A 17,022-nucleotide genomic window follows, 5' to 3' on the forward strand; every position below is an offset into this window, starting at 1 on the left:
AGGCTCTTGAACCAGAGTGGATAACGTTCAGAGTATGTATACTGTACACAACCCTGAGATTCATCTCCTCGCAGGCAGCCACAGAACAAAGAAACCCAACTGAACCCAGTTTTAAAAAGACCGTCAAACATCCAGAGTGCAGGGGAAAAGAAACAATAAAAGTGAGCAAATGACATTCAGAACTGAAGTTCCCGAAAGTGAGTTCACTCACGGACACAGAGCCGGTCACAGCCGATCCGTGAGCCCGTGAGCCAGTCCGCTCACCTGATTCCACAACCTGTGGGCTCACTTTCAGGACCCCACAACTCGTTCTTGGTACTATTTATTTATTTTTTTTAATCAGTTTTCTTTGTATTTACACAGTTTGTCTTCTTTTGCACATTATTGCTTTGTCTGTGTATAGTTTTTCATTGATCCTATTGTCCTCTTTTTTAGTACTACTGTGAATGCCTGCAAGAAAATGAATCTCGGGGTAATATACGACGACGTTAATTTACTTTGAGATCTGACCTGCTGAATGGTCTGTCTTTATTTCATATTTGCGCTCCATGGAGGAGTTTGGTTTCTGATCAGTGGAGTTTAGGTAGGAAGAGCGAGTGAACCACGCCAGGTGGATGGGCTTGCAGTACAAGTAACCTGAACTAAGTGAAGGGGGCAGAAAGGCCTCCCCCTCCTTCTGATTGGCTCCTCACCTGTGATTTATGATTCGCTGGATGATCAGCCACTCAGGTTTGATGCCGTACCGATAGAACCGCTTCTCCATCGCCATGCTCTGCGGATCTTTATTCTTCCGCTTCTCGCTCTTCTCGTCATCTCCGGAGCCGTAGTCGAACGGTGGCGGCTCGTCCATGTCGTTCTTCCTTTGGAAGTTCCGGAACATCACCGTGTGGTACAGCTCTAGCTGCAGTCAACCAACAACAGCCCAATGTTTAAACACCCCCGCTTGTTGTGTCAACCGGCACCCCACCACCACCTCAACACTCTCCCCACTGTCGACCTTTACTGAATGGGAAACAACAAGAAACATAACTTAGTACCATAGTCTGGGAGACAGGGGAAGACACAGACAGACAGAGAATTTGTGACAGGGTCTTTTGAAAAAATTTTCCATTTGCAGGTGATACCCGAAACTGGAGCAGAAAATAATATAATCCAATCAGGAGTGAGAGAAATAGTTTACCCAAAAATGGTTAAGATGCAAACTCACTTCCATATTTAAGCTCAACTGCTTTAATACTTTTAGACAGAAACACATAGGTAGAAGGATCCACTGACTGAGCTGATGAAGAGACGCCTAAAAAGGTTTGCCACGGTTAAAAGAATAAAGTGAATATGTTGGAGGGTGTTTCTATGCTGGGGGTCAATTGCCATCTCTTTTAGAAGTCTGATTCATCGTTGAAGTCCAGGCCTTATAGGGAAAGGCTGAATAGGTTAGGACTTTATTCTCTAGAACATAGAAGATTGAGGGGAGATTTGATAGAGGTATACAAAATCATGAGGGGTATAGACAGGGTAAATGCAAGCAGGCTTTTTCCACTCAGGTTGGGTGGGACAGTAACTAGAGGCTGTGGGTTAAGGGTGAAGGGTGAAAAGATTAAGGGGAACATGAGGGGAAACTTCTTCACTCAGAGGGTCATGAGAGTGTGGAATGAGCCGTAGTAGACACGAGTTCATTTAAGAGGAATTTGAATAGGTACATGGATGGGAGGGGTATGTAGGGCTATGGTCCAGATACAGATAGATGGGACTAGGCAGATTAATGGTTCGCATGGACTAGATGGGCTGAAGGGCCAGTTTCTGCTCTGTGGAATTCGGTGTTGGAGGCCTAAGCTTAGAAATTCCTCTCCAAGTCTATACTTCCTCCTCTTTTCAAAATGTTTTCTTGTAACCTACGCAATTAGGAAATTCAGGAGTAGCTTCTTCAAACCAAAGTGTAGAAAGAATATGGGCTCCTGGCTGTAAGCAGTCATAGAGGCATCGTTGTCTTTAGGTGGCAGCTAGTTAAGAACACGAGGGAAGAAAGGAATCTAAAGATACCATAAGATCACATGATAATAGGAGCAGAATTAGGCCATTTGGCCCATCGAGTCTGCAATTTCATTGCGGCTGATCCATTTTCCCTCTCAGCCCCTCTCGAATACGAAGGATAAAAGGACACTCATTTGAGCAAAATGGCCTATTACTCCACACTTACACAGTGTAACACCGTATAATTTGCGTTTCTCTGCATAAGAATGCAAAACCAAGCAACCTAAGAGCACTCAGAACAGGTACAAGTCCCTACAGTAGTACAGCACGCAAAACAGAAGTAAACTTTAAACTCTGTCTGCCCTACCGAGAGGCTGTAAAAGTTCTGATGCAAATAGGTCAAAGAAAAGCAGGAAGTTCTCACCAACATTCACACCTCAATCAGGACACCACAGAATAGAAATTATTCTGCATTTAGATTGTGCTGCTCCGAGTGTGACACCAGGTTTAAACATGCACATCACACAATGCACAAGTATCACAAAGCACCAGCTTTCTGTGAATTGACGGGACAAGTTCCTCGGTTGATAGTAACTCTATCACTGCAGCCTCCCTAAGAGGTGGGCACCTCGACAAAGTTTGCTTGGCACGGTCACTTAAAGGAGAGCGCCGGGGGTGAGAATGAGTCATTTAGCCAATACTGAGGCCGACGCTCCCCCTCCAGAGGCGGCTCGCCTCTGTGTTCCAGGCCCACCTGCTTTGTGCCTGTGACTTTGTCGCTGCAAGACGGCAAGCTCGTGGTGCACACTGGTCAATGAAGCCGCTTTACAGCTGGGCTTCACATTTGCACGGAGGTTGCTTTAGTCTATAGGGATCATGCATGAGGTAGAGCATGGAAGAGCTCTGCAGTGGGCACAGTATTTCAATATAATGACCTTGTGGATTCATGTTTCTCCCATTACAACAATGGCTATACTTCAAAACTAAAGATGAGATGTCACAAACTGTGACGTTCACCATATACAAATCACACTTCACCATAAGAACATGCACAGATGGTCATCTGCAACAAAAAAGCAGAAGAGGCTGCTGACAGTCCTAGGTGCTCGTACAGTTCATGAACACCTGAAGCCAGGTAAACACAGGATGACCGAGGACCCCCCTGCCCCACTCAACCTCGGCTGTACCGGGCATGTGCCTGAACACACTCTGCCTACCTGCAGCTCTGTGGCCCACGAGCAGTGCCAGTACGATCGGCCCACCCATTTCACGAAGAACTCTCGCTCCGGCCGCCCTTCCAGGGGCTTGGGGCGCTCCGTGTCAGTGGCTCCGTCTGCCAGGCCTGAAGGAGTGCGTGGTGGCGGGGGAGAGCCCCACGTCCAGTGCAAGATCCGCTGAACCTTCCCTTTCAGGGGAGTGCACTGAAACAACACAGAGAGTTACACCGTCACTTGTGATTGATTAGTATAATCTGGCTAAGCCTCAATGAGAGACCTAACTCGTACACAAATACCCAATCAAACCGTAAAACATTATACGGTACTGTGCAAGAGTCTTGGGCACATACAGTATATATAGCTAGGGAGCCTAAGGCTTTTTCACAGTACTGTATTTGTTAATGTGGAGCAGACAGCGAGTTTGTTAATCCGGCAGGAGCAAAGGACGTTGGGAATGGTGAGGCTGGAGTGCCACTGGAAGGGTGTGGGACGGGTGGCAGAGAAGGAGTGCCAGGCGCAGGTGCAGACGCACCCAGCCCTGAGACACCAGAAAGGTAATTTGATTCCAAACAATTGGTTTATTGATCATTACAGCATATCTCTCTGGTGCTTCCCAGTTCCTTCCCCTTTTCCCAACCACAATTCCCCTGGGGGGGGGGGGGGGCGAAGGGGCGGGGGGTGAAGGGGCAGGGGTCAAAGGGCGAAGGGGGATGACCAGACCACGATTTACAACTCAAATCTGACCCACGGCAACCTCTGAAGCAGCGGATTAAATAGTCTCTGATATTCTAACACCCGTGAGTTTCAAGCTTTCCTCTGTAACAGAAGTGAGTTCAAGAGGGGGCACGTGAGGGAAGAGATCAGGTAATCGATCATTTTGGGAGGAGCAAGCATTTCCATGGGTGAGGGGTAGATGATGTGGGTGGGGAAGGGGCTGAAGTCAGGGGGTAATTACTGAGTATATCAACATGATGGAAGGACACTGGGACAACCAGCAACACAGACAGTACCAGGAAGCAGATGGATGCCTCAAACTCTCCAACAACAGCTCAGATAAGCTGGAGCCCCAAAACCAACAGTAACCCAAACTCCAGTGCTTTCGTGGTCAGGGTCCTCAGAGATTCGAGGCTAAATTTCTCACAGGCAAGCTTGGTGCCACATTTTGCATCTCTGCATATGGGCCCAGTTGCCTCTGAGCACTCATGCATCAATGCCGGCCAGTGGTGCAGCCCGCATCAGACTTTGAGGCCAGTGGTCACAGGTTCGAATCCGGGCGGCCCCTTGCACGCTTTCTCTCTGTGCTGGGTTGAGCGTCGAGCTACCAAAAAAAACACAAATATGCTAAAGAGAAGGTAAGGTTGAGGCTCTTTCCACAAGGCGTGGAAATGAACGACTGATGCATCACATTGTTAACACTCCGGCCTGTGAACCTCTGATTATTCCTCAGAATCAGATCCAAACCCCGGCTTTAGAAAATGAAGAACACATCAGTATGGAAACCTAGAAGCACTTGAAGGAGGTCAGTACGGCTTGGGTTCAGGCCAGTTATAGACTCACCAGGCACCGAGGACAAATCCACTCCCCGTTCGGGATCTCGGGCAGTGGGGGGTTAAGGCAGTGAATGTGATAAGAGGAAGGGCAAGAGTCGCAACACAGCAGCTCGCCCCCGTCCTTGCAGACGCGGCAGAATTCCATGTGATCATCATCTTCTTCATCCACGCCCTCCTCTTCATCCTCATCCTCTTCATCCTCTTTGGCCTCCCACTGGATTCCTTCCTTTTCCTGGAGTGATTACCAGAGATAATTTTTTAATGGGGTGCACAGATACCGCCATCACAGTCGGCCAGCAGCGGCGTCTCGCCGAGCCAGAGCTGGTAGGGAAACAGACCCTCTGACATCAGGACATGGTCGATTGTGAGCTACAGCCCTTCCTGACCTGGAGAACAATGACCACCCTTTCATCAGCACCACATTGAAAACCAGCCACTTCATATCCTGGAGAACTGTGTCAGCCCGTTCACTGTAACGCAGTGGGTTCAAGGTAACATTCCGCTATGAGTTTATCAAGGGCAATGAAATATGAGAAGTAAACGTTAGTGTTGTCAGTGACATCCATATCCAAGTTGCAATAAATGCAGCAATGGGCAGAAAATTCAGCCAGGATAGTTAGGGCTAGAGGAAGGTGCTTCTGCAAAGCACAGACTGGGGGAATTGAACTTCTGCACCTGTATGTGCTATTGTAACTATACGAGCTACATGCTGTGTGTGACTATGTACTGTTTTACATCTCGACCTTGGAGCGAGGCTGTCTCGTTTAGCTGCATATACGTGCGTGGCGGAGTGGTGACTAACCTGAACTTGAGCAAGTCCTGCCCCAGTGATTTCATACAAACTAGCCCACTCCCCAAGTGCTGGATGGGTCAATGGGTTGTGATCAGATAGTGTTGGGGTAAGTGCAACATCATTCTGGGAGCTTCCTGCTCTTACGTGCTTGAGTATCAGACTGCATGTGGGGGGGGTTCCTTTACCATTGTACAGTCACTCACTGTTCGATACGCCCGCTCGTTAGTGCAAATATTTAATCAGCCAATCATGTGGCAGCAACTCAATACGTTAAAGCAAGCAGACACGGTCAAGAGGTTCACTTGTTGCTCAGTTCAAACCTCAAAACGGGGAGGAAATGTGATCTAAGTGACTTCGATCATGGGATGGTTGTTGGTGCCAGACAGGGTAGTTTGAGTATCTCAGATACTCCAAGGATTTCCACACTCAATAGTTTCTCGAGTTGTGAAACAAAAAACATCCAGTGAGCGGCAGTTCTGTGGGCAAAAACGTCTTGTCAATGAGAGAGGCCAGAGGAGAATGGTTAGAATCATTCAAGCAGACAGGAAGGTGACAGTAGCTCACATATCCAGGGCCTTTTATGAGACTCCTGGATAGGTACATGGAGCTTAGAAAAAATAGAGGGCTCGGGGTAACCCTAAGTGATTTCTAAAGTACGTACATGTTCAGCACAGCATTGTGGGCCGAAGGGCCTCTACCGTGCTGTAGGTTTTCTATGTTTCCTTAACAAAGGTGACGTGGAGAAAAGCATCTTTGAACCCATAACATGTCAAAGCGGACGGGCTACAGCAGTGGAAGGCCACATTGGGCTCCTGAAACTAATAAAGCGGCCACACACGCTGCAACCCACAAACAAGTTCACACCAACGTGGAAGCGGTGAAAACTGCAACCGGGCAGAAGCCGACACTTACACAGTGCAGACAACTCCACTTCCCTTCTGGGGCCTTCTCCATCTCGGGGTCCAAGCAGACTAAATGATAGGCCCTCGGACAGGTATCACACAAGATAATTTCCCCTCCTTGCTGGCAAACTTCACAGTAGTCCTGGTGGTCTGTCTCGTAGCCGTCACCTTCCTCCACTGGGAATTAAAAGAAGCAATAGTCAGGGAAATGATGGCATCGCAATAGAGTGCAATAAAGGGGCAAGCGAGCTGTCACTCGAAACAGTACCTTAATTTTTTGTGGGGGGGGGTGAAATTTTTGTATTGGTGTTAGGAAACTCCACAGCTGAAGACACTTTGTTCGAAGAAAAGTGATTTAATAATACTGTGCTAAGGTTTTCAAACATTAGGGAGGCCCTGAGAAAACAAGTTGAAGTGGAAGGCACAATATTATGACTAGATTTTAATGTAACCCAGATGGAAAAGTATGCATTAACAAGTAAAAGGAACTAAACAAGTTATAAACCAGAATCAGCGGCTCTGGGGTCAGTGGTGGAGACAGGGCCTTACAAAAATTAAAATTTTTAAATTAATTGTGGGATTAGCTGGCATGATTTAGATTATTCAAGATCTGAACAATTCTGACTGAAAAGAATTCGCCTCGTCCCTGAACTGGGTCTTTAACTAATCCTTTAAATCTGTGCCCACTGGTAATAGACTCTCTGGCCAAACACGGCTAGCTCCTTCCTCTCAATCAAAACTTCATCTTCTCCAAAATCTTTATCAGGCCACCTCCTCACCCTTAATCTTTTCTGTTCCAAGGTGAACAGACCTGTTTTTTCAAACTTCTCCTCAATACTGAAGCCTCTCATCTGCAGTGCCATCCAATTAATCCTTACTTTGTCTCACTTCCAGGGCCTCATTATCTTTCTCATAAGGTGCAGCCCTGAAATGTCCACTTTGCTGAGCCGAATCATGTTGAATTCTATAAATATTTCACTGCTTTAACATCCTGTCCCTCTGTTTATAAAACTCGTGTTTTCTTTTAAAAGCAAAAACACCTTGTTAATAAATCCTGTTACTCCCATGCCCCGTGGGTGAATCATACACGACCCTAAGTGGCGAACATCAGGATGCAAGTGATTCAAAGTACCGGTACATTTATTATCAAAGTATGTGTGCAGTATACAGCCCTGAAATTCAACTTCTCCACGAAACAAAATCCATGGAACTCACTGAAAGAAAAGACATCAAACCACGCCCCCCCCCCCCACACACACACACACACACACACACACACGCAAAATCACAGAACATAAAGCACTAAATGGAAAGAGACCAGATTCAGTGCAGCTCAGTGTTCAGCTTTCAAAACCAGTTCGCATATCAAGATCAGGATTAGGAGGTTAAATTACAAGGGCTGCATTGGGTCAGATTGTATTTCTCAGTTTACAGAAGATTAAAGAGTAATCAGAATTTAAAATATTCAAGGATAGTAGGTTCATCCAGAGGGAAACTACTGGCTCAGATGAAGTCAGTCAAGGACGCAAGCTTAAAATTAGAAATGGACCTTTCACGAACAAGAATCAGGAAGCATTTTATCCACAAAAAGGTTTTAAGATTCTTGAACACACTCTTTCAAGAGTTTGGCAATCAGAGCTTTCCTTGGTCTCTCGTTTAGGAGCGTCAATGAATGTGATTCCCAGGTGTGTGAGATGAGCTGAGGTCCAGGCAAACTACTTCTGAACTAACTGGTGGTGTGGGACAGAGGGGTTGAATGACCTCTGTCTGCTGTGCAGGCTGCACCCAGTCACACTCAACAGCACGATCTCTAGTTACGTTTCTCTCTTGCTCCCTCAGCAATAATAAGGCTGCTCCTCCGGCCAACCCTCCCCCCATCTGCCCTGGGTACCTCGCCAAGTAACGGATCTACGATTGAGACCGCAAACCGGTCCCCCGCGTAAGCAACCGTCCTCCACACTGCATCAGGTCCTCTGACCGCCAGTCCGAGGACAAACACAGGAGCCCACTGCACCTAAATAGAGATTCTGTCACGAAAGAGCGGATTATTTACACTTCTTTTTTCTCTTGCCACCTTTCCTCCTCCTCTTGCCCAAACCAGCTGAGCCCTCGGATCGCACGGAGCAGCTGTGGACGCTGGCACTGTCCAGATCGGATTCGCCGTGGTCATCTTCATCGCTCTGTAGACACGAACGTAACACGTACAATGAGAATTTAAAGGTACAGACTTCCCACATTCCTTTTTTAACATTGCTGGGACTGAGTTCTATAAATAGCCATGTCACCAGCACCTGCTCCAGGTGAGGTATCTCTCATCCCCACTAATGAGCTATCATAGGAACCGATTCTTCCCCTCCGCCGTCAGGTTTCTGAATGGGCAGCAAAGCAACCCATCAATGCTCTCTCACAGTTTGGATGGACAGACAGATAGCACTGTGCAAAAGCCTTAAGCACCCTGGATTTTTTTTATATGGCTTCCGATGGTATGGACACTACTGAACCCTGATCTCAACGTCATCGAGGCTGTCTGGGTCTTCCTGGAGAGACAGAGTGAGACAGCCAGAGTCCGCAGAAGATCTGTGGCAAGTTCTCCGAGATGCTTGGAGCAACCCACCAGCTGATTTTCTTACGAAACTGCATGGAAGTTTCCACTAGCGAGTTGAGGCAGTTTTAAAATCAAAGGTAGATCACACCAAATATTGATTTGATTTAGACTTTTACTGTTTACTACTCTTTGGAGTAAACTTTTTGATATTTAGAAACTTTTCAATTCATTATTTTCGCTTCACAGAATTCTTTTCCATGCCCAAGACATTTGCACAGTACAGTATATAAAATGTACAATATTATGTATATAATCCGTTGTTGAAATTTATAGTTTTTTTATGAATTGCACTTTAGTACCGCAGCGAAACAATACATTTCATGATGTATGCCAGTGAGAATAAACCAGTTTCTGATTCTGAGGTTCAGGATTAGTTAAAGATCCTCATCCATCAGCAACATCAACAATACAACAAGCCCAAAGTGAGTCCAGCTTACCGAAGATTCCTTTTTCCGTTTGCCGCTAAATCCTCCCAATTTGATTTTCAGGGATACCATCTTCTTCCCTTTTCCTTTCTTCTTTAATTCAGCAGCTCGAGCACTTCTACTTTTCTTTCGGACCCCTGGGCCTGAGAAAGACGGTGACAGCCGGAGTTAATCCGCTGGGCACGGCTTTGCCTCAGACAGGCACACTCTGATTCTCAGGACTCCTACGGCTGCCTGGGGTCAGATCTGGTCTTTTCACGTCAACCATCAACACCTGCGCTCCGCTCAGCTGTCCCTGCTGGGCCGAGCTCTCTCTCGCTCCCTTCACTCAGGCTGGGCTCTCGTTTCCCTTTCCTCTCCCTAGGAGGAGGGCTTCCTTTAGCCAAAGGCTGGTGAATTTGTTCAACTCATTGGATACGGCTGTGGAGGCCAAGTCGCTAACTATATTTAAAGCAGAGGTTGATAGGTTCTTGATTGGTCAGGGCATCACAAGTTACGGGGAGGAGGCAGAACAAGGTTGGGAGAGGTAATAAATCAGCCATGATGGAATGGCAGTGCAGACAATGGGCTGAATGGCCTAATTCTATTCCTATGTCTTATAGATTCCCACAACAAATCAGTACTTTGATCCCTATTACCCTTTTAGTCTTAAGCCCTCTTGCCCTGAGAATAATGTCTCTTAGATGTGGTGATCAAAAAATGCAATCCACTGACACTACTTGCCAACAATCAGCCTCCTTCCTGTGGAAGCAGAGTTAATATTAGAAGGTTTTTGTACCCAAAGGGATTTAAAAATCACAGAATTCAATCCTGTAATTAGCAACATCCGCACAAGACAAACACATCCCAATAGGATTCAAGTCATGCAAAATCTCTTTGACAAGGCCATCAAAACATTGCAAGTATTCTACTGTCAAACATTTATTCATTCTCTTTTTGCACAGTTATTTCAAGTCATAAATTTCTGCACTTACAATAAATGCTTGGGACAGTTATACTTTGCTTCTTAGTGAAGATTCTGAAATGTGACGGGAATTTTACCTTTTCCTTCTTTGGTCTTGGCTTTCCTTAGAGGGACCGGAGGCTGTACAGGGGGCGGCACCTGGATCGGCACAGATGGAGCCACGATCACCTGTTCCACCGCAGCCGCCACCGCAGCTGCTGCCACCTCTGCTGCAGCCACCGAGGTCCCCTTGAAAGGGTTATTGGCACTGAACTCCCGCCATTTTGCACCAAGCACTGTCATCATTTTTGACATGGGGATTTTTGGATTTTTCTTGGCAATGAGTGGCCTGACGGAGAACAGAGGATACAACAATGAACACTGTATTTAAGAGACATAAATAAGCTGAAACTAACGGCAGAGCAGTAACAATTTCAAAAAGAACCTGCACTTACATAGTACTTTTCATGTAACTAAGTGCCTCAAGGTGTTTCACATGAGCATTACCAAATTAAAACTGACGTGGACAGTGAGGAATAATTACAGAGAATTTTTTATGGGGAGGCTATTCAGTCCAAATGTCCAATCTGATGCTTACGTTCCTTAGGAACACTTTTGCAGCATAATCTATACATCCATCTTCCTGCTTTGTCCCGCTTCCCCTTATGGACATCTCAACTCAGCGACTCAATTACTCTTGTGGCTCTGAGTCTCACTCTCTCGCCGTTCCCTAGGTGAAATAGTTGTCCTGCATTCCTTAGATTAGTCAGATTTACAGTAGCAATTTTAAAAAGCACAGAATAATGGCAGCTCCCCAAATCTGGGGTTTAAAAAGACACCTGGCAAGTATTGTAAGGCATATTTATGACTAGTCTGACCCTTGTTTTAGGGTCAGAAAGGAACTCCAGCTCTTAAACTGCATCATACAAAGCAAAACTTTGGGAAGTTCTGCAAGACCTTTGGAAGAACGCGAGAGAAGTAGAGAGGTTCAGGAGAAAAATGCCAGAGGTTCAGGAGAAAAATGCCAGAGGTTAGAGCTGTGACAGGTCTAGTGATGACACAGAGATTTGTGGAAGTTGTCTGAGTTAGAGGAGTTTAAACAGAAGTCAATGGATATTTTTTCATTTCTCACGCAGTGTATTCATTAACCTTCAGTTTGTGCCAACCCCAAAAGCCACGGGTTTAAATTGTCCAAAAAGTACAATAAACCTGGAGGAAGAGAACCAGGATTTCATGTATTGTGGGTTTGCAGGACAGCAGAGAGAAAGGGAAGTTTGAGGTCATGGATGGTGTTACAAAAAAAATTGCAAATTTTAAAATTAAAGTATTGCTGGACCAGGAGCCACAAGGACAAATAATATATCACAAGATGAAATAGGCAACACAGCTTTAGTTCAGACTTGTGAAGGATTAAGTATGGTTGCCCTGCCAACAGCACAGTGAAGTAGGTACTACTGGAGTTAACAAAAAACAGATGGGTGTTTCCTACAGAAAATCTTTGCCCCATTCAATATCTGCTTGTCAATCCTCTGCCATTTTCTGGGGAACAAAACAACGAGCACCATCCAGATACTCAGAAACACAAGCATGTTGCTGAGATATCTCAAGTGTAGGGAGGGCTGGTTCGACTCTAAATGGTGGAAAAGGAAAGAAAGGTTGGGTTGAGGGGGGCTGGCAAGAAAGGAAGGTTGGGGATGAAGGAGAGAGGTTTGTGGAGGAGAAGGAAAAGGAAAGGGATAGGCTGGGGAAAATGTACTGAGTTCACAGTACATTAATCAGGGGAAAAAATTCCCACAGAACCATTCCTCTTTACGTTAGTAATTGGAAGTCTCACTTGACATATATCAAAGATACATTGCAGAGATTCCATAATGACAAAAAGAGAAGTTCAGGAGAGTGAGTTTTATCTGGAAAATGATTCACAAAAACCTTTCCACAAGGAGTTCAGCATACACTCTGTCCCCTGCCTGATCTGAACAATTCCATCACTGAAGAAACTTGACATCATTCAGGACAAAATACTTGTTTAATTAATTATCACGCTGACCCAGCCCTCCCTCTACCGCCCATACACCATGGCTGGAGTGCACATGACCTACAGAATGTCTTTTACAACCACACTCACATCCCACAAGTGATTTAAAACAGCCTTCTGAAGCAGTGACCTTACCACTTTGCAGAGTGTCATGGGGAGGGGGGAAGACAGCAGAATGAAAATATCACTGCCTGCAAGCTCCCCATTCAAGTCCCAAAGCACCTCGAACGTACCGTCCCTGCATAACACTGGAGTGTTTCAAGGCAACAGGTCATCTGCTCAAGGCAGTAAGAGATGAATGTTAAGAGGTGAACAAAAATCCTGACATCCCCTGGGTAGATATTGAGAAAAGTCTGGATAAAAGAGCAACACACAGTGAACTAGGATGGAAGGCTTGATGTCCTATCCCTGGAGACTGAACTGGTGGCCTTCAACTCAGCTCTGCTTTTCCAACCTGACTCCATATCCTTGATCTACTTATCAAACAAAAAAACAGCAATCTCATCTTGAGACTCGCAGCTGTTCCCTCACATAAGAGTCTTTGGTTCAGATGAGATTTCCAGATTCCAAGGAAGGAAGTGTTTCTCCGGGAAGCTGGCTGCAAACTTTTAAATGTAAAGTGTTCCACTTCACAGAAAATTTGGTACATCATCTTAGCAACCTCTATTTCAGTTAGGGGTTTAACACAGAAAAAAAATATTTCAAGACAATTCACAGGAGGCAGAAAGATAAATGGGCCCTGAAACAAAGGAAGTATTAAGAAAAGTCACCAGTAGCCATTAATTGAAGCGAGGATTTTACAACAAAGTTCAGAAAAGTCCTAGGAGTGCACGGGAACAGTGATATGGCAGCCCATCTCATTCATCCCATGGATAAGATACTATCTCTCTTTCAATAGGTCACTGCTCCTCTCCCACAGCACTATCAATAATATGCCTTCAAGTCTGTATCCAACACTCTCTAAATTTCAGAATCAAGTCTGCTGCCATCGATCTTTCAGATGGCAAAACGTGGTCTGGAAAAAAAAACACTTTTCCTCCAGTTCTCTCACCAAGAATCTTAAGTTTGACCTGTAAAGTTGAAGTCGTAAACGTAGTGTGTGGGATCACCACTGGTGGAACAAGATGAAGGAAAAACAAGGATATACTAAGCTATCAAACTGAAATGTCATCTTTGCCCCATAGACACTGGTGACCTGCTGAATATTTTATTCTTTTTTTTATATCAAATCTCCGACATTCACCTTTGTTTTTATGGGGAAGTACTCTTTGCAGTGGCAAAGGGTTTGATAAGCAGAGGACACAGTTAAAGTGAGCTAAGAAAGTCCCTTTTTTTAATTTATACAGAGAATATTGTGTTGTTCAATACAATGGCTGAATGGTTGGCTTTCAGCTAAAAAGAGATTAAACAATAAAAACCAAATCTAGAGTTAGATAAACTCGGAGGTGGGGAGGGCGACTGAGTTTCTGGGAAACGAGCAGAAGGCATATATACAGGGCACTCCTTTCGTGGATGTTTGTGAAGCAAAAGAATTTCAGGATGTATATTGTATACATTTCTCTGACATTCAATGTACCTATTGAAACCTATTTAATCAGAAACCCCTGCTCAGGCAGGATGGACTCATTCTGCAACATTCAAAGCTGTACAGGTCGCATAGGTCACAGCTCCACACCGTCTAGACAAAACTAATTCCAAAGAGTACTTACATTTAGAAAGTGCACTGACATCAAATTGTTAACTAATACTTCATTGCAGTGAACAACCAGCTCTCCTATTAAGACACCCTGGAGATGCAGCGGAGACCTTTAACTGAAAGCTCCAACAATAGAATGAAAGATTGGTCCTGCTCATAACTGTTGTTCATATGCATTCAGTGACCAATTCACTGTGACAGGGCCACAAGGCACATTAAGTGTCACATGGGGTCTAGAAATGCACTTAATGCTTATTACTGCAGACTGGATTTGACTCCAACTTCCAAAACGAAGTGCATTTGGTTGTTATTTATACTTTACTTTATCGTCACCAAACAATTGATACCAGAGCGTACAATCATCACAGTGATATTTGTTTCTGCGCTTCGCGCTCCCTGAAGTACAAATCGAAGTAGAGATAATAAAAATTTAAATTATAAATCATAATTAGAAAATAGAAAAGGGAAAGTAAGGTAGTGCAAGTCAGGTCCAGATATTTGGAAGGTACGGCCCAGATCCAGGTCAGGAGCTGTTCAGCAGTCTTATCACAGTTGGAAAGAAGCTGTTCCCAAATCTTTACTAAGAAAAATCTTTGCTCTGTCTGGAATGGCACAGCATCTCAGCAGCCTGACACTTTAATAAGGATATAAGAGCAAAATCAAGTCAAAACAACATTAATCCTTTCCTTTAAAAAGTAGTTTGAATATTCTTAACTGATTATTCCAGAGACATGTACCTCAGGAACTGGCTGAAGGTTTTATAGTTGGTCAAGGTGTGGTAATCCTCCTCTGTGAACTCATAATCCACATCTTCCAAACCCCAGTCGTCCATTAAGTATGTGGAGGACTTCTGTTCCTGGAGAATATGGGTAAAGGTAAACAGATCATGACCAAGAGACTGGACAATTCTCACACAATTATTCCCGAAACTGGGGATCTCCTCATTTCCCTATTCCTCTTCCAATCTTCAGACTTTTGAACTCAAACATTGGCAATGAACTGGAACACCCATCTCATTTTCCACTCAGCACTTCTCTCCATCTCGGCTCAAATCAGGTTCGGCAACTTCAGATGGCATACCTTGTTCTGGTCTGGTGAACATTTCCATCATGCTGTTTATAGTTCTAACACGTTATAGTTCCTTGGTCCCCAACGTAGAATACACACTCAGTGGCTACTTAACTTGGTCGACCTGTACACCTGCCCATCTAAATACCTATTTACTTAGAGATACCACGTGAACTAGGCCCTTCAAGCCACACCCCCAGCAACCAACAACCCCAATTTAACCCCAGCCTAATCACGGGATAATTTACAATGACCAATTAACCTACTAATTGGTACATCTTAGGACTGTGGGAGGAAACCCACACATTCCCCGGGGAGGACGTACAAACACTCCTTACAGATGACACTGAAATTGAACTCTGAACTCCGATTCCCCAAGCTGTAATAACTTCACGCTGACTGCAACGCTGCCATCTAAATATCTAACCAACTAATCACGTGATAGCAACTCAATGCATAAAAACCTGCAGACAGGGTCAGAAGATTCAGTTGTTCCGAATGGGGAAGAAATGTGATCAAAGTGACTTTGGCCATAGGTAATTACTGGTGCCAGAGTATGGGTACTTTGTCTCAGAAACTGCTGACCACCTGGGATTGTCACGTTCTACAGTCTTTAGAGTTTACAGAGGATGGAGTAAAGAACAAAAACATATCCAGTTCCATGGGTGAAAACACCTTGTTAATGAGAGAGGTCAGATGAATGGGACCAGACTGGTTCAAGCTGACAGGAAGGTGACGGCAACTCAACTAACCAGTGGTGTGCCGAACAGCATCACCAAATGTGCAAAACGTCAAACTTTGAAGTACAAACACGAGGAAATCTGCAGATGCTGGAAATTCAAGCAACACACACAAAATGCTGGTGGAACGCAGCAAGTCAGGCAGCATCTATAGGGAGAAGCACTGCCGAAGAAATTATAGATGGGGAGCAGCGAGAGAGGGTTTCACTGAACTCCCGTCGAAGAGAAGATTTAAACTTCTTCAGTGTAACTGAACGGCCCGAAACGTTGACAGCGCTTCTCCCTATAGATGCTGCCTGACCTGCTGCGTTCCACCAGCATTTTGTGTGTGAAACTTTGAAGTGGATGGGCTACTGCAGCAGAAGTCTACATGCATACACTCAGTAGTCACCTCCTGTGCCTCATAAAGTGGCCACCACCAGGTTCGGGAACAGTTACTACCCCTCAACCATCAGGCTCTTGAACCAAAGGGGATAACTTCACTCACCCCATCACTGAACTGTTCCCACAACCTATGGACTCATTTTCAATGACTCTACATATCATGTTCTCAATATTTTTTGGTTAGTTATTGTTATTATTTCTTCTTTTATTTTTGAATTTGCACAGTTTGTTGCCTTCTGCACTCTGGTTTAATACCCAGGTTGGGTGCTCTTTCATTGATTCTGATATGGTTATTATTCTATAGACTTATTGAGTATGCCTGCAAGAAAATGAATCTCAGTGTTGTATATGGTGACATAGATGTACTTTGATAACAAATTTCCTTTGAACTGAGTGTGCATTAGTCTTTCATTGAACAGGTTCACTTAACCCCTGAAGAGCCACAATGCTGTAACTGCTGAAGATCATACACCATACTCTTGCCTTGTAAATTTCTCTTTTACACAAGGTGATGGCTGTGTTTTGATATAAAATGGTAGGCTTTCTTTAGCACAAGTCCAAGCTCTCAGTCTTTGAAAACAAGTCTAAATAACAAGGATGGGTTAGGTAAAAAGTCCTGAAAACAACAGAATGCATCTCAATTCTATACTCATCTCCCTCTCTCTCAGTCTCTCACACATGCACAAAACTTTTACT

General features: G+C 44.7%; 1 protein-coding gene across 6 annotated transcripts in view; it reads right to left on the reverse strand.

Annotated features, from left to right (window-relative positions):
• The window catches only part of chd5 (chromodomain helicase DNA binding protein 5), a 96,494-nt gene that overhangs the window by 58,643 nt on the left and 20,829 nt on the right, over nucleotides 1-17,022 (reverse strand). For all 6 annotated transcript variants that reach the window (XM_073032058.1, XM_073032060.1, XM_073032056.1 and 3 more), the window contains 8 exons: nucleotides 14,872-14,990; nucleotides 10,502-10,752; nucleotides 9,473-9,603; nucleotides 8,484-8,610; nucleotides 6,441-6,607; nucleotides 4,743-4,967; nucleotides 3,186-3,389; nucleotides 693-901 (listed from right to left, as the gene is read on the reverse strand). In XM_073032058.1, coding sequence (XP_072888159.1) covers nucleotides 693-901; nucleotides 3,186-3,389; nucleotides 4,743-4,967; nucleotides 6,441-6,607; nucleotides 8,484-8,610; nucleotides 9,473-9,603; nucleotides 10,502-10,752; nucleotides 14,872-14,990 — 1,433 coding nt within the window. The remainder of the gene's footprint in view (nucleotides 1-692; nucleotides 902-3,185; nucleotides 3,390-4,742; nucleotides 4,968-6,440; nucleotides 6,608-8,483; nucleotides 8,611-9,472; nucleotides 9,604-10,501; nucleotides 10,753-14,871; nucleotides 14,991-17,022) is intronic.

This window comes from Hemitrygon akajei, chromosome 29, assembly GCF_048418815.1.
Source record: "Hemitrygon akajei chromosome 29, sHemAka1.3, whole genome shotgun sequence".
Classification (NCBI taxonomy): domain Eukaryota; kingdom Metazoa; phylum Chordata; class Chondrichthyes; order Myliobatiformes; family Dasyatidae; genus Hemitrygon; species Hemitrygon akajei.